The sequence below is a fragment of the Anarrhichthys ocellatus genome, unplaced genomic scaffold (assembly GCF_004355925.1).
Source record: "Anarrhichthys ocellatus isolate YVR2014 unplaced genomic scaffold, GSC_Weel_1.0 scaffold18, whole genome shotgun sequence".
NCBI classification, from domain to species: Eukaryota; Metazoa; Chordata; class Actinopteri; order Perciformes; family Anarhichadidae; genus Anarrhichthys; species Anarrhichthys ocellatus.
The window spans coordinates 290,484-314,265 of NW_022280048.1; the positions used below are offsets into that span (position 1 = coordinate 290,484).

General features: G+C 40.7%; 3 protein-coding genes across 4 annotated transcripts; 1 reads left to right on the forward strand and 2 right to left on the reverse strand.

The window, feature by feature from the left end:
• Window positions 1-9,359: 9,359 nt before the first annotated feature.
• LOC116388973 (collagen alpha-1(X) chain-like) lies at window positions 9,360-11,724 on the reverse strand. Its single transcript, XM_031857338.1, has 5 exons — window positions 11,445-11,724; window positions 11,072-11,134; window positions 10,143-10,226; window positions 9,925-10,053; window positions 9,360-9,843 (listed from the first exon to the last, which is right to left on the reverse strand). The coding sequence occupies exons 1-5, from the start codon at window positions 11,692-11,694 to the stop codon at window positions 9,563-9,565; spliced, it is 807 nt and encodes a 268-aa protein (XP_031713198.1). The 5' UTR covers window positions 11,695-11,724; the 3' UTR covers window positions 9,360-9,562.
• Window positions 11,725-12,204: 480 nt separating this feature from the next.
• mettl27 (methyltransferase like 27) lies at window positions 12,205-14,060 on the reverse strand. Its single transcript, XM_031857339.1, has 6 exons — window positions 13,932-14,060; window positions 13,593-13,729; window positions 13,232-13,360; window positions 12,944-13,079; window positions 12,651-12,743; window positions 12,205-12,516 (listed from the first exon to the last, which is right to left on the reverse strand). The coding sequence occupies exons 2-6, from the start codon at window positions 13,710-13,712 to the stop codon at window positions 12,308-12,310; spliced, it is 687 nt and encodes a 228-aa protein (XP_031713199.1). The 5' UTR covers window positions 13,713-13,729; window positions 13,932-14,060; the 3' UTR covers window positions 12,205-12,307.
• Window positions 14,061-15,269: 1,209 nt separating this feature from the next.
• On the forward strand, window positions 15,270-23,363 carry nf2b (NF2, moesin-ezrin-radixin like (MERLIN) tumor suppressor b). Of its 2 annotated transcripts, none has more exons than XM_031857556.1 (17): window positions 15,270-15,616; window positions 15,880-15,995; window positions 16,634-16,759; window positions 17,181-17,303; window positions 17,766-17,849; window positions 17,990-18,058; window positions 18,207-18,289; window positions 18,422-18,497; window positions 18,609-18,746; window positions 18,971-19,045; window positions 19,133-19,246; window positions 19,408-19,530; window positions 19,715-19,932; window positions 20,097-20,199; window positions 20,645-20,775; window positions 20,885-21,053; window positions 21,447-23,363. In XM_031857556.1, the coding sequence occupies exons 2-17, from the start codon at window positions 15,906-15,908 to the stop codon at window positions 21,492-21,494; spliced, it is 1,770 nt and encodes a 589-aa protein (XP_031713416.1). In that variant the 5' UTR covers window positions 15,270-15,616; window positions 15,880-15,905; the 3' UTR covers window positions 21,495-23,363. The 2 variants fall into 2 exon arrangements, with proteins under 2 accessions (XP_031713416.1, XP_031713417.1); XM_031857557.1 differs by having other exon boundaries at window positions 15,270-15,478.
• Window positions 23,364-23,782: the final 419 nt, after the last annotated feature.

Here is a 23,782-nt window from a genome sequence, read left to right on the forward strand (position 1 = left end):
AAACATACACAGATGTTCATGAACACACATGCAATAAATAATTTGAACATCTTGCGTAGTCAGTTTAACTGTTGCAGCACAATGGATAAAATCAGGTTTATTGTCCATGAAACTAGAAACTATAAAACATAAAAATCCACCTTAAAGCGATAATCATTGTTGGCCAGTCTACATGATTTTTTTCATTTTAAATAACACATGAATTCCCATCAGCACATGACAAAGAGGAGCGCGCTCACGCAACCGGCACAGCTGCTGCAGTCGGCAACAGCCGACTGACACATGAACAGGGTGGGGGAAGCTCACCTTGATGTGGGACAGCCAATCAGAAGCCAGTATACCCGTCCATCTCATGTGCAACAGCTCCATAAAAAAGCCTCCAAGCATCCTGGAGAGTGGACCTGGAAAAACAGCATGAAGAGTGGGATGTTACATCATCAATGCACTTCACACACACACACATATCAAACACACCACACACAGAGCGCCTTTGTAGCGAGTGTGTACAGCGCATTCCATAACTGCAATGTCCGAGGTTAGATTCCGGCCTTGGGACCTTTGTTGCATGTCATACCCCTCTCTTTCTCTCTTTCTCTCTCTCTCTTTCTACACTATCCAAAATGCCACAACAAAATCCACACCCACCTCAGCAGACATCCATCTGTTTTGGGCCTGAATCAAGAATTACCTGCAACTCATAGAGTACATTTTTTTCTTATTCAATCTTTCTGAACAACGTAACATTGAGAAACTCTCGGCAGCAGAACACCTGCACAAGGTGTTCTCTGCAAATATCAGTGTATGTGCCTGTGTGCCCTTGTTTGTGACTGTGAGTGTGTCAGTATGCATTCATGTTTCTCTGCTCTGTATTGATTCTGCAGCAAGAGAATCAAAGACATGCGGGAAGAAGGCTTTCTAGTGCACAATAAAAGGCTAGTTTGTGTCACTCGGTATAGGTTTACATGGAGCTTCACCCTCTTACTAATATTCACTCAGTCTTGTCATGTGGGGCAAACGTACGAAGAACATAAAGGACTGCATGGAAGGAGAGGGAGCGAGAAAGAGAGGGAGAGAGAGAGAGAGAGAGAGACATCAATCATTTGTTCTTTTCAGGGGGTTCAGACTTACAGTACATGGAGCAGGTTTGGAAGAAGAGACAGCAAGGTTTTTCTGCAATTACAATGTCGCTGGTGTTGTGAATGAAAATAATGAGGGTTGTGTTTAAACAAATTTTTTTCATTTTCTCCGCCTTTGTCTGCTTATTAGCTTCGTCATAAAAGGGAAAGCGTGAGCCAGCAACATAATGGGGTAAGAATTTGGAAATGCTTAGAGTGTGGGTATGATTGAGTTTGAGTGAATTACGTGTTTGAACTTTGAAAGATACAGAACAAGGTGTGTGTGTGTGTGTGTGTGTGTGTGTGTGTGTGTGTGTGTGTGTGTGTGTGTGTGTGTGTGTTTGTCACGCACGTGTGTAAGTGTGCATGTTGAAGAGTTTGTATAATCTGATTCAGGACCACATCAGTAGAAGGACGATGGGATCAAGGGCGTACTTAATATGGAACGGAGCCCGCCACTAGCATGACAGTGGCCTGCAGAGTAACAAGTTAAGAGTACCTGAGCCCCTCTTGTTTTAAGTCTCTTGTTCCTGGAATTGCAGAAAAATATCTTCTTCTTTTTTAGAATCGACAGAAAGAGACAATTGAGAATGTTTCCTCCTTTGTGATTTCCAGCTCATGTTCACATGTATCCAGATCCTTGTGGTTATGCAAGCAGGTTCCCAGTGCAACCTCCGTGTTTACTGGTAAAGCTGAGGTCAAGGGCATTTTATCAGCAGCTGTTGTAGGTGGGGATACATATGCAATAGCCAAAACCAGTGAAAAGCTCTCATAATTCAAAAGAAAATGAGACTTCTCAGAGTTAACAGCAGCACAGACTCATTTGCTTATTCTGTGTGTTTACATTGTGTTTTGGTGTAACTACTGGGAGTGAATTACAATCAAATCCAAATGTTTGTGTTGTTTTCTGACAAAGCCACGGCACATCATTTAAATCTCCATTTTTGTCCCACAACTAGACTGCACTTGCATGACAAACATAAAAATGGTCACGTCTGTCCTGGTATCCAATCTCTATAAACAGATTCTGCATTCACATGTAGACTCTGTAGGCAAAAGGACAAGATCTTGTTATTGGAAGCTTGTTATTCTGGTTTCTGTTTGTAGTCCGCGTAGAAGCTACTTATCTAGTTCCAGCGGGCTTTGGTTGAATGCAGGGAAACAGTCCTTCTGGAGAGCAAAACAGGCAGAACACATTTGCTGAAATGCAGTCCGGGAAACCACCGGCTATCACCTGACAATGATTTCGATTTTTATTAGTTAAAAATGATTTTGTTATCTGGCTACATGTCGTCTCTTAACTCCAAGTCCAGTCTCGCATCAAGTTGCAAATTGGACAGTAAACAATGAGCAGGGCACGGAAAAGGAAGTCTTGGCCCGGATATCCGCTGGCTACACCGGAATCCCAGAAATATAAATCCTGGCCCCTACAGGCTTATCGGTCATCAACGGGAATACAACGCAGAACTAGCACCAACACCTTACAAATTTAGAAAGGTTTAGGTTCCAGGAAGCTCCAGGTTATGTGTCGTTAAGTTCCTGTATTTGAAGACAGCTATTAGTTACAGTCCTGTTTCAGATATGTTGAACGGTGATGTGAAGAGGTTGCAAAGAGGGATTGTTGCCTGAGGAGGATGAAGACCAACAGAGTCACCATTTCAATCCTTGCACAGAGCAGCTAATTTCCTCGGCAGTCACAAATCCCGTCAAAGTGCGCTTTAGCAAGACACTGACGTCTCTTTATAAATTGGATGAGAGAAAATTCCATGAAAGGAAAGGACAGGGGTACATCTAAAGTGGGGGATCTAATATGACGACACAGAGATCTTGTTAGTAGAGTTGGAGTATTGACATACCAATAAGCAACAACTGAGGTTGAGACTGAATAGGCGAACAACACACACACACACACACACACACACCCCCCAGAGGCGGTGTTCGCTAATTACTGACATGAGGATTCTCAAGGGGGCAAGGAAAACAGAAAGGCATCCTGGGACCTGTAGTCCCCTCAGGCATTGTTGGACCTACAGTGCTCCCACTTACTCACCGTCGCTGCCAGCTGGTCACATGATCAGGGAGGAAGTAGGCCATAAGAGGGGATCAGTTGTGTGTGTGTGTGTGTGTGTGTGTATGTGTGTGTGTGTGTGAGAGAGAGAGAAAGAGAAGGTAAGAATAAGAGACCACATGAGAATAGTTAGACACACACACACATATTTTAATATCTAAATATACGTACACAGACAAACAGGGAGAAGATGCCAAATCTCACATAAGATGAACAGCCTGAGGATTTAGGAGGTTGAGCCAAAACACACACACACACACACACACACACACACACACACACACACACACACCACAATGAATCCATTGACATCTCTTAAAGATAAGCTGGAATTTATTTTATCATCTCCATTTTGCTTTTATTTGCATATATTTTTGAAAAGTGTGACATGTAGATAAGCAATTTTAGGGCTTTTCCTCTCACGTTCTCGTATCAAAATAAAAAACAAGTCTGCTTTAGTTGGCGTCCTCTAACAAAACAAATGTATGCAAACAATTTACGGATTCAAATAACATGGAAAAATCCTTCACACACATCAGCCTCCAACATCAACAGAGGCCAGACCTCGTTATTCTGTGCAAACATCTATCATTCTGCTGTGTGCTGTTTCCTCAGCTTAGTCATCTCCTTCAAATTGTCTTCGTTTGTGCTAAATCATAAACAAAATAATTTAAATTTTGACACTGGTGGCAGAGTTGGAGGTCATGCAGTGGCCTAGATGTCTCCATAATGTACTTAATGTACTTGGCTCAGAATATGTGGAACCTGATATTTGCAATGAAAGTTAAAAACAGGTTCATACAGATTTTGTGATTACAGTAACTATAATTGATTTTTTCAGAGGCTGTGGAACACACTGTAAACACAACACTGAGATATTATCACTTTATAAAGTTGACACAGCGTTGCCAACATGGAGCAACATTAGCATTCATTTCAGTTCATGTTTCTCACAATGGTGAACGTATAAGTCCAATATTCACTCTCTTATTGGCGTCCACCAACCATTTGTCTCTTTAGCTAAATGCTTTGTTCACCAGCTAGTTCCTAACTGTGTCTGTCTGCATTTTGGTGCTGACCAGGTATGCAGTGTACAAGTTTTTCTTAGAGCTTTTTTGCCATTAACAGCTAATGGCAGCCTAAAAAAGACACAAGAGCAGTGAAAGTGAACCAAAATAGTCATGTTGCAGTCATATGATAGTCCTCTGTAGGTTCATCACCACCAGTGACCACTTTCACATTAATATTTGATTCAAAAACTATCGATTTATCCGCTTTAACAGGACCCTTCTAAGAGGGTAAAATACATAAAGCACAATCTATCATGCTACAGACCATGAAAATATATTTCAACATTTGAATCAAAACTTATTCCTGACTATTGAAGATGGGAAAGTTAAAAGAGTAGTAAAAGTCAATGTGTGGCTGAATTTGTAAGGAGAGACAAATAGAATGTAATAATGGACACAGAGAGACTTTGTAAAGTGATAATGAAGCACAACAATACAAATAAATGATAGATGATAGTAAAACCACATTTCTATCCTCAATTGAATTTGCAAAAGTGATCCAGAGGAAAAAGAAAGTGAAGCCTGAAACTGTTTACTCAAAGAAAGTTTAACTGAACCGTTATGTTCAACTTACGGTAAAAACGGTTTTGCACAATAACAAGTTCTAAAAATATCCTGGCCCTTGCTGAAAATTAGAGTGCACACCAAACAAAATGCATTAAAAATGGCATCAGCAAACACATGATGCTGTGAGTGTCAGAGGTGCCTCACTGTCTTCTGGTTTGACAGTATCCTGTCCTGTTGATCCATCGTCAAATCAACAGTGTGACTTCATGTTGGTGAGCTGCAGAACAGACATAAGGAGGACTCAACCTTCACATTGAAGGGCTGTCCACACAAATGAGAATCGATCCACTAATATTTGTTGAATGCATGACACACAACGCACACACTCACATTCAAAGAAGGGAGAAGACATCAAATATTAAACAAGCTGCTGGCAAATTACTAACTTGATATCAAAGAATGACCTGTGGTTCATAGATGCTATAAAGCTTTTAGATAAATCCATTACAGGCACCGGGAAAAAAAACACACATAAGCTCACACACACTTAAGATCAATATTTAATATGACACAGCCGTCACCTTCACCAGATCTGCGGAGCAGAGCAAAACACAAAGTGACCTCCAATCACAGAGCAGTGACCATATGGCTTGTTTCTTTTTATATAGGATGACTTGTTGTAAAGCTGTCACAGTTGCACCGATGGTAAATTATGATGAGTCAGGTGCTTCCCCAAGGGGATAGAAGACTAACGCAGGGATCAGATCCAAATATGTTGGAACTATGGAAACGGAAATGAAAGTTTGACATGACAATTGCTCGTTTTATCACATGAAGTGCGTTATGAAGTTGTCCACCTATCTTTTAGGTGCAATATAATTTCCGTGGAAAAGTGCAAAGGAAACAGACTGAGCAAATAAAACATGACGTACATGTGACTTAAACATCACTCAAGCCTCTGAGGACGGCTGTTTGATTTCATTTCAGTGAAACTGTAACCACCTGACTGTCACTCTTGGTTGACAAGCATAGGAATCAACTGCGGGTGCAAGGTCACCCTCTGCACATGATATGCTACAGGAGAGGGAATAACAGAGCCCATCTTCACCACGAGGGACAATAAATGGTTCCAAGTTCACTTTTATTTGTATAACCATGACTAATACGTAAACAATGTTGGTGCTATCAGGCGGGACGGTAAAGTCTGTCTGTGACAGCATGGATTTATATCTCTATGACGGCCTAATCTGACGTTAATACCATCTAAAAAAACTATAGTGTCATCTGATCTCAGTATAAGTCCAACAGTAGCAGAGGGGGGGGGGGGGATATTAAAACTTTTTTACGCCCACTGATATTACAATAATTGTCTACACTTACAATACAGTAAGTGTAGACAATCTACACTTATTGCTTCTGCTACAGCTACCAGGATTCTCATCAGTATAAAAGAGTCCCTACATGAAGAATGTACCATCAATTGTGAAAATGTACAAACTAAATCCAATAACACTTCAATTCGACAGAGTTTACCGAGAACTTTTGGAATGGAAATATCATGTGTTGGAATATAATTCTCCTGTTATTGAATAAGGCCCCGCATGGAATACCTGTATTGCAGAATGTTTGCTTTGTGTGAGGTTGATTGGGCTTGATTCAATTTGTGCACAGGACTGCCCAGACGGCTCTGTGTGCTGCAGCTGCCATCGACGGTGTGTGAATCACTAAGTGACTTGTCAAGATGAAAAACATTTTTACAATGCAGTGTCTCAGGGAATGCATGTATTGTTTGAAGCATTTGAAGAAGAAAGCTAGGCTTTAATATTGTGCGTGCGTGCGTGTGATTGAGTGCGTGCGGTAGCCCAGCTCTTTTGGCTTTCTCCCTCAGTGCTGCATGGATTTGCATCTCATTGACAAAGTTTACCAGCTAAAGAAGCCACTCAGTCTTTGTGTTACACCAACACAAAGACTCTACAACGGCCTGTTTGAATCATAGAAAATATCTATATATAAAATCAATAAAAGCATCTATTTCTCCTGTTATTCTCGCTGACTCAATCCAAATGGGAAGGATAAAAAAAATAAAGTTGTCATTCTGTAGCCTGTTAGTCCCTTCTGAGGCTGCAGAGTAGTTACAGAAGGCATGTATATAGTTTTGTCTCGACAAAGAAATACGCATACAGACATAACACACAAACACACATAACTCTCACTGAAACAAGCCCTGCAGATATAAAACAGACAGTCTGCATCTACCATGTGTTCCGTGCAGTCAACTGTTGCTGGAGTTTGTCAGATTAGAGAAACCCCATAGGCCCAGATGACTGGTGTGCAGCATTGACCTTGCCAGGTACAGACGGTGCACGCAAGCACACACACACACACACACACACACACACACACACACACACAGTATGAGCATATGCATATGTTTGTAATGAGCAGCCATCAAACCAGCTTGTATATCGACTTTGTGCCAGGTATGTGGACATTTGGATACAAACAATCATAAGTGCTTTGTGAACAGCTATTAATTACATATTGAACCGGTACACCATCAGAACAAATACAATTATAGTTTTTACACTTAAAGGTACAACATCCGAGATTGGGAGGAACTTGATTGCCTGAGCTTGTCAACAAAGCAAGGAGAAGCTTGGATAACAACATACACGGAGTCAGAGCGTCTTCATTGTCTGCTCAGGACATTACTCCACTATATTTTTTCTTATATCTTTTTGCTGATGTATTAATGCTCTGAATGTTTTATACAGCTCCTTTAAACTTAGGAGCGAGCCAGGCAAGCTTCAACTCCATTCTCCAGCAACATACTGAACGCACAAACATGACATGGGTTTCAACCTTCTCGTCCAACCCTTGGAAAGAAAGTGAAAACACATAAATCCCAGAATATGGAACTATTTCTTTAAATCCCTATAATGCAGGACATTATACCCTAAGCTGAACCTAATCCTAAATATGACTTTTGACACTAAATCCAAGAAAAGTCCAAAAATAGTGCACTGTTAGAAGAATTTTTTTTTCAAATGTCATCATCGCGGAGAATTGTCCTCAGCCTTCTTCATTTGGGGAAATATCTACATTTATCTATTTTTGTTAGAGCGAGGAGATGGATGATAGAGAATGAAACTGATGCCTTCAGGAGTTTGGACTTTGGTTCTCAGTATCTAAGCCAGCGCTAACCACGAATTGTACACAAACTTTAAATCAAAGTGATGACATGTTTGAATGAAATATGGGTCAAATAACCTCAACTCGGCTCCATTCAATTACCATAAACTAAATGAAGATGAATGAGAATAAGCTTGCCCATTCTTGTCCTATTGTTCTTTAAACCATAGCCCAATTGAGGCAAGAATAGGTTGTGGGATTGAATTAAACTCTTCTGTCTCCATTGGTTTCTCAGGCATTCATTCATTCCTTGCCAATTTCACCGTGGCGATAGCAGGCAGGGAAGCAGCTCGCTTTCATCTGCAGTGGAGCAGAATAGCCATGAAAGGATCAATATCTCTGAAGAAGCAATACAGTGTGTGTAGCTCCTGTGTATAACTTGGCTTCTTGCTAAGATACAATTCTGTAGAAAAAAACGGCCCTAATTCTGTTTATATTGAATGTGTGAAAATAAAATATCGGTTGTGGTTTTACTGGATGACAACTCCCGTCTCCTGACTTCACCTCCTCCACGTGCCTCACACTCACGGGAAGAACGGGGTTTGCATTCTTGCTTTTGCTGAGACGAGGCCTCCAGCATCCAATTATTTCATTCCTTTTAATGGCTTCACAGCAAAACCCTCTCAGAGGTCTGTTCTCTCTTTCTTTCTGCGACTAGGACGTGATTTCACTCCTTTATGTCTTTGTAGCCCTCCCTCTTCAGTCGCCGCTGCCTCGAAAGCAATTCACAGTCTCTAAACGTACCGCTGCCCCTGCTCTCCTATTACTCTAATCCGTTTGCCAAATGCCATGGGACCGATCACAGTTGAAACAGATGGGAGAAACTGTCTCAGGGTCTCAATAGTTAAAGAGGACGCAAACTCATCTCTGGGGAAAATGAACTCTCTGAATGATACTCACTCTCCCAAACCTGATATTCCCATGGCTGCTGGGAATCACGCTGTGATGAGTCCGTAAGGGAAACCCTCTCCCTCATCCACTTATCTCCTTCACTCTTCTTTAGTTCTTAGAAAATCCTTTTTTGTGTGTAATCATAATCTCATCCGAGCGGATCCATCATTGCCAATGACACCGTTAATGCAGCAAAAGGCCCTTAAAGTCATTCTGTAATAGAAATTTCTTTTTTTTTGGAACTTTAAAAAAAAAAAAAAAAAGTCTGACTTTAATGTCTTCCAGGCTCTTGCTTTACAGAGTGGAAGAGGTAATAGTCAATCAATTAACGCAAAAATTCAGAGTTTGCACATGATCAGTTAATTGTTAAACTACCCGACAGTATGTAAAGTTTAGGATTAGCTCCACCACAACCAGCTCCAACTTTAAAATGCCACTTTAACATTATGTCTTCGTAACAATTGGTTGTGTAGCCTGTTACAACAACACTCACAGGGTCTATTTTTTTGTGCAATTCATTTATTAGTGTGAACCGTTAAACAGTTTTAGTATTTGAACATCAGTGGAGTTCATGTTTCTATATGAATATAATCACTTTTTTAAATTCATTTAAATGTTTTCATGTGATGACACAAAAAGCAAGTCAGCTTCATAATCAGTGTAGCCAATAACAACAGGGTTTGTGACAAATGAATCGCACAGCAGCCTAAACGACATGCTTACAGTGGGAAGAGAAGGGTGCCACTGAAGGTGTTGTGGTTATCTCTATCGTCATAGAGAGAATAGGTTGATGGGAGAACCAGGTGGATTTCGTCTCCTGCCATCAGCTCCAAGACAGCAGAGTTAGTGAAATACTTGTAAAGTCTATCTTCCTTCCACTCCACGTTAAACATGATCCTTTGGTTGTTCTTGTACACATAAACACCCATAAGACCTGTGTGGTTACCACACACAGTGAACTGGATATAGTAGACCCCTTTGACTGGTGCTGTGAAGAAACCTACAGAGTAAGAGTAGAAAATGAAAAGCAATAATAATTGATTCCTGTAGACTTACATGGCCATGTGTCCTGAAGCATTACCTGTAGCTGGACTGTAAGCACTGCCAATGTTGGTGAAGACTTTGCTGTATTTCAGTGTGATGTCTGTGTTGTGTGGTCCAACATATCCTGCATCAGTAAGAGCTGTGTAAAAGGCCACCTTTGGTTTCTCTGTTAACACAAAAAAAGGTCAATGTATGTCATTAACCTTAACCTGGAGCTCACAACAAGTCCATCAGCTCCCTGACACACTTCATCACCTGCATTTTCTCTCTCCAGCTGGTCAATCATGGACTTGCTAACGAGAAGTTCACTCTCACCGCTGCTCATTCTGGTCTGTAAGTCTGGAGTTAATGCAATGATAGAAAATTACAGAGCAGAGCAAACTGTTTACATGCACAACAAATTATGTACATATTGACTCTCATCTTATCTGTTGAACCAGTAATCAAAAATGTACCCCAAACTTTAAACCATATTTAACTCTCACTGTCCAACAAGTCCTCATGCCTATTTGACCAAATAGGTCATTTGTTGGAGCCGTCCAAAACAACCATTAACATAATGTTAAAATTGATTCGCATTAGTCATTTCTCATCTCTCATCTGACAGCTGTGTGGTTAATGTTTGGTTAAGTGTAGGCACCTAAAGCCATTTGGTTAATTTTAACTAATAATGTTGTTTTTAATACTTTGAGTGTTGCTGGAGTTTTTGACCGTTTAGGACTGCTTTCCCTTCTCCATGCACCTTGTTTACTTGTCGCAAGTAAGGTTGTGTCAAGATGGCTGCTTAAATGTTTCACACAAACACCAAATAAAAACAAAAATAACAGACTTAAAAAACTAAACTGCAAAAAGTTAAAAACATTAAAAAAAATTGATCAAATTATCCTTAATCCTGATCACAAAATAATCTAGTTTATCTCTGTAGATCACACCCAGATCCAAGGTCCAAAAACCTAATCTATTAATTTTCAATCTAGCACCATCATCAGGGCAAATTTGTGTCCAACACCTTAAATAAGGAAACATTTTCAATGCTCTTTTCTTTAAGCTCTTTTTCGTTTTAAAAAAGCCGAAACTAAAATTACATTCAATGATGTACATATGAAACCTTCAACAAATTAATACAACCGAAAAGAAAATAGCAAACCTTTAAAAGTATTAAACTAAACACTTCAGTGAAATACCTGCATTCTGTCTTTCTAGGTCGCTGGTTTTGCTCTCGGCAGCAGTCAGTCGAGTTTCTTGGACTGAAAAACAGAAAACGTTTTTTGGAGCAGTTAAATTAATTTCTTAAACAATTTCAATAACACAATGAGCTCAGATTTTTTACTATAGCAAAATGATCTTATCCATAATATACCGATTTTTTAGAATGTATTATTATACAGACAGACAGACAATTACAGAGCAAACTGTTAACATGCACAATAAATTATATACAACATCTTGACTCCCTTCTTTTGACCCAATACTCAAATAATATACTTGAAACACTTCAATCTAACTGTTAAAGGACAACATTATGAACACTCAACGGGAAAAGTAACCAGTCTTTACCAGAATTCTCTCTCTGCAGCAGCTGAAGGTGCACCCTAAGCACCACCACCATGTGTCTCAGAGCCCTGACCTCCGCCCAGATGTCAGGGGTGGTTTGCTTCGTGGTCAGCCCGATCGATTCGTCAGCTGTGTCTCCTGGAGCTGTCTCCTGAAACTCTCTGATCTCACCCACCTTGGCGAAACCCTCCCCCCGAGCCCCTGGCCCACACAGACTGAGCAGCACCAACAACAAACCACGAACAAGCCTCATTGTCCAGTGACACGTCCTCACAAAAGTACAGTGGTACAGTTGAACCGTCTTATATAGTCTCCAAACTTCACCTGGCTGAACTAATGGGAAAAACAACACGTGTCTGGCGTTTGATAGTTTGACTCAAGGCCAGAAAGTTAATATGGTCTCCATGTCCCTCTGGTGGCAACCCAAATAAACTCAATCTGGACAAAACAAAGTCCTTCAGATTGCTGAACTATGGTCAGGGGTCATGGGTCAGATAATCATGCATTCACTGTCATTAGATATGAGATTTCATTATTTTCTGGTGATCAGTGTAAGATATTAAACAACAAAACCTTCATGGCTGACGGGTTGCCTGAGATCTAATTGACCCCCTGTTATTTGAATATTTCTGTTACAAAGTTACAAAGTGCACGCTTCATATTCATACTAAACTTTTAAATTGATTAATGTGCAGCAGATATTAATGCATTAAAGACACACAGTAAACAGACATAAGTTTCAACTTTGTTTATCACATGGTTGTCATGTTTATACAATAATTTTCTATTAGGAGGAATTTACTGCACAGCCACAAGATAGTGTACACCTTCGGTGTGATGTCACATCTTCGTTGTTGTGCAATGTGCTATAGTTGTAGTTTCTTATAGAGGTACACAGCACCAGATATGTAGCCGACATCCTCCTCTGACACCCCTCTCTCCCAGTCCTCCACCTCAGCGACCTCTACACAAGTCCAGAGCCCTTCGGCCTCCATCTGCTTCAGCTCACGCTCCAGGGCGGCTTTGTATTCCATGTTGGTATGGTTACTTCTGGTTGTCATGCAAACGTGGCCACCTGGTGGATTCAGGTCACAGTGAAGTGGTGTTTTCGATTGATTAAAACTCACCTACAGTGAGGAGGTACTGATTTACTACCAAGAATCAGAACTGCAATAGAGACAGCATCAAACCAAAGAAACACATTCTCACCTGGTTTGGCGGACTTGCACAACTCTCTGACGACACCAACCGGGACCTGACCAACACTTAGTGCTCCAACGATCACAACCACATCAAACAAACCTGCAGGAGGAAGTGACGGGGAGAAGATGATAAGACCGTTTGCAGTAGTAGTGGAAATAACAGGAATGATTAAGAATATTAAATAACCATAATATCATAAAATAAGTCAATAAAGTCGGCTAACCTACCCCGCTTGAGGATCACCTACTGAGTCAAAGAGATGAATGACCCATGTGACATAACTTAAACCATAACATTACCCTTCTGGACCGGGAGTGGCCTCTCTCCCAGCATGGACTGCTTCAGGTCCTGGTATAACCCGCTCTCTCTGGCCAACATCAGCATAGCCTCGCTTCCATCAATCCCCACAAAATGTCCAAATCCATGTCTCTTCATCTGTACAACACATTTTGTTTTTAACAGTCATACTGGTCAAATCAATTGAACATGGTAACTAAAAACTGACATCATCGCAGAAGTCATATTTCATAGAAAAGAATATTTTTATTCTGGTAACTCTGAGAAGAAGCATGTATCTTGCGAGTTACCTGTTTGGCCACCAGTCCTGTGCCACAGGCCACATCCAACACTACAGCTGCTTCCCGATCACCGCTGAAATGGGATGAGATGCTGTTTACTGCCAGACTTGGTGCACGGTAGTCCAGAAGAGCCAGATCCTACTCAAAAGAGGTATTAAAAAAGAAACAGTGGCTTTAAGCAGCAATAAAGAAGGTAAACATGAGAACGGCAAATCTACATTTGGCTAGTTTTAAAGAAAGTAGAAGACACCTTTAATATCTCCCTGCACAATAATATCAGTTAAAACAATCCTATAATTTAACTGGAGAAAAAAAAATCCTGCTAATATTTTTGCTCATTTCATCTTATTTTACGGTCTATAAAACTCACCTGATCATAGGTCTCTGCCCAGGAGTTGTAGAAGTTGACCTTTACTCCTGATGTGGTGCCTTCATGAGCTGCTAAGATGGTCGCTTTCACATGTTCAAATGTCTTACTGACAGCTGCCATCAGGCTACTAAATAAACCTGTTCAAAGGAAGAAAGAAACAGAGACAAGTGGTAATAAAGACATGTATCAGAACATGCAGTATTGAGTTCAAGATTAAAGTGTGAATGAAAACAGCAGCTCGGTAGCCTGCTGTACACCGTGCAACTACTACGTGGAACATCTGGGGTGCGTTCGAAAAGTCTAAAAAGTCCGTCCTAATGTCTTTTATAACCACTTTACCTTGCACTCGATAGAAAACCTGTGGAGTTAAGGAAAATGTGAAGGAGGATTCAGATAGAGGTAAGAAAGGACGACCAATGTGTACCGAAGACACCCCCTCCTCCTCTCACTAAGCTGCGTAATTATAATGCGACGGCGGTTGTTGTTGACGTCTGCCGTGATGATGCTACAATTTTCCGAAGATGGACTACAAAAAGCGCGTCTTGCACTTCGCCCCGTGCGTTCTTGCCACTTTGGTAGCTTTATAAACAGCTCTTTAAGTGACACGTGCTGCTTCATACGCGGTGTTTGATTACCGCTGGTCTTTCTTTCCTGCTGCTCCCAGTAGACTGCACATATACGAAAACGGACAATTCACTCCTGCAATCAATTAAACTGTTCAATATTATGTTTTCCTATTTAAAAATGATCTGAATCAAACCGTTCAGTTATATTTTGCTTATTTAACGTTTGTTTATGTTTAAAGGACTAGCTTGTTTTTTAACTGATGTGCATGCATGTGTCCTCGCAATGGGACTAAAAAAGGATTATCTTCTCCTGAGTGCGGACAACCTATATTATATTACTTATAATTGGATTATTAGGCAATCATTATTAGCTGCATTCTGAATTCCTACAGTGAATAAAAGATACAAGGAGATATTGGGTATGAGGGTCCTCCCCCAAAACAATTAGAAGGTTTTTGACTTTTGCACTTTCACATCCCAAAAAGCTTGAAGACTAAACTTGCCATAGTTAAATAACTATTAAAGTATCTACATATCACAGCCTTCATGAAATGCTTGCCCTGTAAAATCATATTCTGTAAATCAATAGAGCAGATTCATACTCTAACGTATTTTTTCATTACAAGCTATTTGTTCACAAAAAAAGCCTTCTGAATGTGAATCCGGTATATTGTGAACCGGTGACTGGCCCACTTTGAGCACCGATTACAGGAGTTTTTCTGTAGTTTTAATACATTAACAGTTTGATGATTGATTCATTATAGGTAACCCTAGGTGACCCTTCCTGCTTTTATATATTCCCTGGGTTGGCCTGCAAACATGAGCGGAAAAGATAATAAATGGGTAATGAATGACCAAAGTTTATATATCTATGACTCACAGATACTCATTTCATAGAAACATACTTGTAAATCAACTCTTATTAGTTACATACATCATGATGTGTAGGTTCCATTCAGCGTGGTGCTGCATTCATGGCCACATACTACCTGCCCTTAAACGCCTGGAAAAGCAATATTTCCGACAACCACTGAACGCGGCAAGGTCTCAAATTCGTGCACATGCGCAGTTAACTTTATCCCGGGCTGCTATTCGTGTTCCCACCTGTAGAGTGACTTCGGAGTCAAAACAAAAATCTTCTGGAAAGTCCTCCTGATATGTAAAAAGCAAGCTAACCAGCGAAAGCACGTAGCTACAGATAACTTCAGCAAAGTGGTTTACAAGTTTTAAACAACTTTTAACAGCTCCAAAGTAAATCCGTTGGAATCATTTCATTATGGAGATCTCTCCAAAGTTCCGCTCTTTCTACAACTTCTTTTGGTGCGTTTTCGTGGCATAGCTGAAAGGCTAGCGGTGTCTGGTAATATCAGTTAGCTTAGCATTGGACTCCCCAACAAAAAAAGTGCAGCCTCCTTGTGAGCCTTGTTGGACGGCAGACGTGTGTAACTTAACTCGCTGGTAATGGGCCTTGTCTACACTTAGCTGCATGTTGTGTTTAACTAAGAAGTAAGCTAACGGTAACTCGTGTTGTATTCCCTGTAAAAGCTTATTTTCAGCTCAAATACCACTCTCAGTTAACTGTCAGTTAACGGTGGCTTCAATCTCTCCAAAAAGTTTAAACTTGTAAACAACATTGGATTGTTTTGTTCTAGTTACTGGACGCATCCTTCTCTATGTCATGTTTTATCCCGTTTTGAAATACTTCCAATGTGTTTCCACAGGTTCCGTTGACAGCAACACCCTAAAGATGTCTATCCTAGGATTAAAGAAGAAACAGCCGAAGACGTTCAAAGTCAAAGTAATCACCATGGATGCTGAAATGGAGTTCAGCTGTGAGGTATGGATTCATTTACGCAAGCCCACTGAAGAATGGCCTGAAAGTCACGATGTGTAGACTTATCCAATGCCTTATGAACCAGTTCTGAAGTTCTAGTACCTGTGCTGAACGTAGGAGACCAGACTTAAGCATGTTTCCTCATATCTACAACCATTCATTGTTTAGTGCAAGACTCCGCATGACTTCCTTGGAATCTCATCAGTCAGGGTTTCCCTCAGGAAAATTGTTGAGCAGATGTTGTAAGCTTCCCAGATTCTGGTGCATCTCATTTTGTGATCAATTTAGTTAGAAGGTGACATTCAAATTGACAGTCACGCTCATTAAATACGTGGCATACGCTGTGTGAAATAGTGCCTCTGCTTTTCCCCTCCCCTTATAAAGTGTACAGATGTTTAGTGTTAGTGAATGTGGTCTTTATTTCAGGCAAGGTGGCACACCTCCGCTAAAAGATACCGAACAACCCCTCTAAAATCAGCCAAATCAAGATTTAACACCGAGTAAAGCGATATTCTGTTGAAATATAAGTCCATGTTTGGGCTGCTTTTAACAGGAAATAGGTATAGAACCGCAGCTGTACAACAACACACTGTCTTTCAGCCTCTTAACCCACTGCTCTCTATATCACTTACTGTTCTCAGGTGAAGTGGAAAGGTAAAGACCTGTTTGACCTGGTGTGTCGCACCGTTGGTTTGCGGGAGACCTGGTTCTTTGGACTCAGGTACACGGTGAAGGACACCTACGCCTGGCTGAAACAAGAGAAACGGGTGAGTGAAGGAGTGAACCCGTGAAGAGGATTTAAAAACACGTGACGCAAAGAAATGAATGAATTGTCGTTAAAATGTTTTGCACAATGCAGATGATTTGTATGTGTTGTCCAGAATGTGAAAGGTCAGCCTAATCTGAACTATGGGGCTGCAACTAATCATGCAACTCATTGTCAGATAATTCATTTATTATTTAGTCTCTAAAAAAAAAAAAAAATCACAACAACAAAAAATAACCATCACGATTTACCAGAGACCAAGGTGACATATTTAAATTGAGAAACAGTCCAAAAGCAAAAGATATTCAGTTTATTAATTGCCTAAAGTGTCACTAAGCATGACATGACATCCCTGCTTTAGTGAGGCTGGTCTATTAAACATTACTGTGCACTTTTCTTCTTCTGTTTATTTATTTACGCAGGTCTTGGACCAGGAGGTTCCCAAGGACTCCCCCATAACATTTCATTTCCTGGCTAAGTTCTTCCCAGAAAAAGTAGAAGAAGAGCTGGTCCAAGAGATAACTCAGCACCTCTTCTTCTTACAGGTAATAAAACCAAAAACATGTCTTGTAAAATAACCTTTGGTCTAAGGACGCATTGATCAGACTTTTTCAGGACCGGTACTGATTCGTGGGCTTTGGGTACCGATCTGACACCAATGTTTAACAGGTTTTATGCGTCACTCTGTGGAAGAAACTAGGATCATCTTTTTATGTCTAAGGCAATATCAGGCTTGACTTAAACAAAATATTACAAAGAGATACATAAATGTACTAAATCGTTATTTATTAAAATGATAGCACTAGATCGCCCCATTGTCGACGATACCCGTTCCAGCCACTTGAGTCAGTGTTAGTGCATCTCTTCTTGGGCCTCATTGTTTTAAAAATACAAAATACTTTCAGAGATTGTGATATCAGTTTTATTTAGGTAAAGAGAATTCATCTCCACGTTTTAGAAAACTTAATTCAATAAATGTTTTTACATTTCTTCAAATTCTTGTATAGGTGAAGAAACAGATATTAGATGAGGAGATATTCTGTTCCCCTGAAGCATCCGTTCTGTTGGCGTCATATGCCGTCCAGGCCAAGGTAAGAAAGCATTGCAAGGTTCATGTTCTCCCACTATCATGTTTGTCCTTCCTGTAGCTCAAAAAATACTCTCCTTTTAAAGTCCACCTGAAATTCACAGCTGATGCTTTAAAAAGTCTCCCCGTCACTTTCATTCACAGTATGGGGACTACGACCCAAACTTCCACAAGCCGGGCTTCCTGGCACAAGATGAGCTTTTGCCAAAAAGAGTAAGTTCACATTACTATGTGCACATTTGACTTTTGTAGTTCACTTGTATTGCTTGTCTGTCTGGTGTACTTTAATGCTACAGCAGGTAGCCAATGTCTGTGTGCAGGCATCCAGTACATAATGTTTTTTCCTGTGTCTGTATCGCAGGTTTTGATGCAATACCAAATGACAGCCGACATGTGGGAAGAGAAGATCACAGCTTGGTATGCAGAGCACAGAGGCATCGCCAGGTAGGGCTGACCCAGAAATCATTCTGAAATCCGGCATGTTAAGAGAAATGAACCCCTTTAAAAAAAAACGTGTCGTCCTAGATTCTTGTGTTAACCATATCGTCTTCTTTTATTCTTACGCTATCCATACAGAGATGAGGCCGAGATGGAATACTTAAAAATTGCTCAGGACCTCGAGATGTACGGTGTCAGCTACTTTGCAATCACAGTGAGTGTAAATAACTGTGCCTTGATGTTCTGTCAGTTAAAGTACATTTTTTGCAACCTTAAACATCACTGTCATGTTGGTTTGCATTTGTCCTACACATCCCATTGACAGCAAAATAAGAGGGACACAGACCTGTTACTTGGAGTGGATGCTCAAGGTCTTCACATCTACAACCCCAACAGCAAACTCAACCCCAACAAATCCTTTCCTTGGAGCGGCATCCGCAACATCTCTTACAGCGAAAAGGAGGTAAATGCAAGCAGTGGTCAGAATTATTGCTTTGACTTTAAGTGCAAAAGACAACTGCGAACGCATAAAGCTGTTCATAACATCTGCAACCGTTCAGTACGGGATTTTCACTCTTAACCAGTTGGCTGTAAAGGCAACAAAGCTGTGCTGTCTGTCGAAACTATGCTAAAACGTTGTGTCCGTAGTGTAGTAGAAACTAACCCTTTAACGCTCCCATGTTGCAGTTCACAATCAAACCCCTGGATAAGAAGAAAGACGTTTTCAAGTTCTACTCCTCTCAACTGCGGGTCAACAAGCTGGTTGGTTGCCTCTTTGTCCACGTGAACGTTCAACGATAACAAAGTAGATGAGTTATGTGACGTAAGATATTGCCGGTTTGTCTTTAGATCCTGCAGTTGTGCATCGGTAACCACGATCTCTTCATGAGGAGGAGGAAGGTGGACTCCATTGAAGTGCAACAGATGAAGGCTCAAGCCAAAGAGGAGAAGGCCCGCAAGAAGGTCAACTCACTCACTCACACTCACACACACACACACACACACACACACAAATAAGAATAACAGATTAGACGTGCTGTACACCATGCATACATATGTATACTACAGTCAGGGATCCTGGTTGATTGCCTTAGCTTGAATTGAGTATCCCGGCATCCATCTAGATGGAGCGTCAAATCCTGGCAAGGGAAAAACAGATGAGAGAGGAAGCAGAGCGGGCAAAGGAAGAGATGGAACGAAGACTCTTCCAGCTGCAGGACGAGGCACGACTGGCCAACGACGCACTGGTGAGAGCTTCATTTTTAACTTTTTGGTGAGCTCCTGTTTGGGCAGCAAGCTTTTCATTCCTGGTGTTAATTGAAAGGACGATACAGAGCCAGATTCCTCCATCACGCTAAGCTCTAAATTACCTGTTTGTTTGTAAAAACGCTTTTTTTTTTTTTTTTAAATGTTCCAATGCATTTTCTCTAGTTGCGATCTGAGGAGACCGCAGACCTGCTGGCAGAGAAGGCTCAGATTGCTGAAGAAGAGGCCAAGCTGTTGGCCCACAAGGCTGCAGAAGCTGAGCAGGACAGGCAGAGGTTAGAGGTCACCGCCATGAAGACCAAGGAGGAGAAAAGGCTGATGGAGCAGAAGATGAGGGAGGCAGAGCAGCTGGCTGTGAAACTGGTGGAGCAGTCTGAGAGAAGGTCTGGAACCATCTCGACTGGTGTCGCTTAAAGCACTTGTTTTAGTTGGTTAAAAAGTTATATGTATCCGGAATAAGTGAAAGACACAAAGTGTTCTGCTGTTAACTGCATGTTAATAACAGTGTCTTCCATCAGCCTCGAGCTAACCAGACCTCTGATTCCAGGTTGAAGGAGGCAGATCACCTGAAACAGGACCTGACCGAGGCAAAGGACGCCGAGCGGAGAGCCAAGCAGAAGCTGCTGGAGATCACGAAAACAACATACCCTGTACAGTGATGCTACCGCTGCATGTGTGCTCTTTGTGATGCCTTTGTCATGTCTCTTTGTGGGCGAATGTAGCTTCTTTGTGTTTAGAAGGTTGTTATTGAATATCTCTGAAACATAAATACAGCTTCTTTCAGTGCAGTGATTTAGTTAGCTCAGGCCATTGATTACCTGTGATCTTTAAAAGGTCATTTATATTACATATTTCTAAAGTATGAGCATTTTCCCACCCAAAACACATAAGCATGAATGCAATGTGCACCACCACCAACTGTTAAGTGTTTAGTTGGATAGGAATAGTTTTTTCTTTTGGTGTTGTGACTCAGATTAAAAGCTGTCAAAGGGCAGATACGGTGCCATACAAAATGCATTATGTTAAGCTTCATATCACTATAAACGTTTAACGTTGTGTTACTACTTACTTGACATCCGTTCGCCCGTCTTCCAGCTCATAGCCGCCTACTCTGCTCCCCCTGCACCTCCTGAAGCGGCCGACTTGGCTTACGATTCGGCACCGTCGCGCCTCGACTTCAAGGACTCCGACATGAAAAGGCTGTCTATGGAGATCGAGAGAGAGAGGTGAGATCAACTCCCCTGCAACAACACTTTTTTTTTTTTTTTTTTTTTTTTTTTAAGAAAGACTGTACAGATCTGTTCGTGCGTGATATCGTGACGTGCATTAACGCAGGCTGGAGTACATGGAGAAGAGTAAACACCTGCAGGACCAGCTGAAGGAGCTGAAGACGGAGATCGAGTCTCTGAAGCTGGAGGAGCAGCAGCAACAGGCTGGCGTCTACAGCCTCCGCAATGAGGCGAGGGGATACGTCCAGGAGCCCGCCTACGCCCCTCACAGCAATGTATGTATGCTCTTTGTATTATATTACAATTTACTGGTTACCTGCCAGAATGCTTTATAGAGTAAATAAGTGAATAGAGCTAATACTGTACAGTATATGATGCTGACTAGCCAATCAGAATTGTTATTGTATCCGTGAAGCACAAACATTCTCGTCTACAGTTAAATAAGAAACATTTTTTTGAGCCAAAACATCCAACAGTTTAACGGGTTTCTGTTTTTATATATTCTGTCGTGGGGTGACAAAACATGTAGGATGTGGAGCATATGGAACAGTAGTCATTTTACATAACTGTACACTGAGTTGCTTATCACACCACAAATGCACATTTCTTTGCACTGAGTTTGGCCTCCTTTGCTCTTTTAAACTGCTCATACCCGTCTTGTTTTGCAGCGAAACTCTGCGTACATGTCTCAGAGGGCCTACTTTGAAGAAGTGTGATCCTAGTCATGCAGTACGAGGAAGGAGGGCACCGGCTGTTGTGACTCAGTGCTTTCTCAACATGTTTGGTTATTGTGTTGTTGTTTTACCTGTTTGACACTAACGGACAGACGCATACACCACGACTGTGTGCTATGGAGAGACTTTAAATGTATCCTCAACAACAGACAGACACTAGTTTGGCTGCCTGCACAGGTTGTCTTGCTAGGTTGTACCACCTGCTACACTACAGCACCTTCCACAGATCTTTTTATAAATATATAAATAATGAACACACTATTGTGTGTATCCAACACCGATTCAGGGCATGGTGCTGAAGATGGATGCATTATTGAGTTGCTGATGTTTTCTTGTGGTTTTAAGGGATACTTAGCTGTTAGATGTCAGATATAATATCATAACTCAATGACAAGTTAGCCGTTTATGCCGTAACAACATTTTGGGACGGATTGAGGTTAACGTTTGATACAAACAGGCTTTAGGCAAAAGTTCCTGCATTTACAGTAATTTGGTGAATTACCTTTTCAGGCTGGAGGATCTTCTGGACAAGTTCTAAATATCCTTATGATTTTGTTCATATGGTCGTCTTCTTTCAAACCAGCAAAGTGTTTCTTGAACTTGACTTTTGAAAATAGTAAATAAAAAAAAGAATGCCCAAATTTCTATACATGTACCAAGCTATTGTAGAATGTAGCTTTGAACACTTAAAAACACTCTTGATCATTAATATTTAATGTGAAAAAGTAACATTGTAATCTTGCGGATTAAAGTAATTTATAAAAATGGTAATTTCAACACAGAAAAAAGTCCAGATTTTGACGAGCTGACGTGTGCAGGGACAGTGTGTATACAGAGGTAAACGCTGCGTTTGGTCTTTCACTTGTTTCTTTGCCGGTTTCTGTTACTGGGTTCACAGACTTCCTTTACTGTTCACAGCACACAGGTGCCTCTATTGTTTGTAGTGCCTCATCATGGTAGTTCATAGGCATGTAGTATACATTTCAAGTTTTTATATTTTGTACTCTAGACTGTTGACGTGCCTTGAACTTTATTTTTTACTATTATGATTGGAGTTGCTACGGTTTTATTTGCTCTCATTGTGCTCATGTGTCTTAGCATTAGGTCCACTTTAAGTTTGGGGTTAATGCCATACCCGGACTCATTTACAGATTCATGGCATTCCTGTTCTTTTGTTTTTCCTCGGCTCATGTACTTCTCAGGGTCAGTGTTGGAGACAATCACTGCAGGTAGAATCTAATTGTTTTCCCCTGAGATAAACAGTATGGTATCCATTAACTTTTACCTTGTTGAACAGGCTGCTTGTATTTAACTTGGTTAAGGCCAATATTAATTCACACGGTAAAGATGATTGACAGCGTTGTGTGCACTGTATTTAACAGATATAAACTTAGTGAAAGTTTATTCTACTACACTCCTCATTGCATCCTTACAAAGGGAGAGGCTGGATGCAAGATGCACAGCCAGACACTCTGCGTGTTGTTTATTTGGACCGGCCTGTTGGACAGACTCCTTCATGGACTGAACACTGACAAACGATTGGTTCATTTTGGCACATTGATATATAAATGAGGCCAACATTGGTCTTGTGTAAATGGTATTGTGTCCTCTTTTTTCTTTTTTTTTTTCAAACCATTGCATAAGTGCTTCAATTTGCATCTTTGACCTTATTTATTTGTCCTATAAATCCTTAAATAACGTCACCATACGTGTTTTCTTGAGGTCATTGTGGGGAGTTAAGTGTTTCGTTTTTCTAGAATGGGATTTTCTTGCCAAATTCAAGTCCAGTTGTTAAAAAAATGTTTTGACACCGAAAACAATATTGTACTCGAGGGGATGCCTTTTGTTTCTCACATGCACAACAGATTTGTGAAATGATTTTGTTCATATAATTTCATTACAACTGATCATACAGCAATGTTTTCCTGATGTTTGTGCAGACATAAGTTGTTGTCTCAGACAATGATTTAATCATTCTTGCATAATGTGTCAGTTAATTTAGTAATCTTAACTATGGAGCAAAACATTACCTCTTTTTTAATAATGGATCATTCTTATGAATTATTTATCTGCATATGACTGTGCTTCAAATACACATTTGACAGACAATCCAAATGCCTAATTGGGCGATTGGCTTGGACCTTTGCAGAATAATTAACTCATGTCCAGTAATGGCAATTTGTACAAAATGTCATCCGAGTCATTTAAGAGTCTGCTCTTTACCCCCGAGGTTTGGCCGTTTGCAATGATCATGTTGCTGTAGTGCAGTT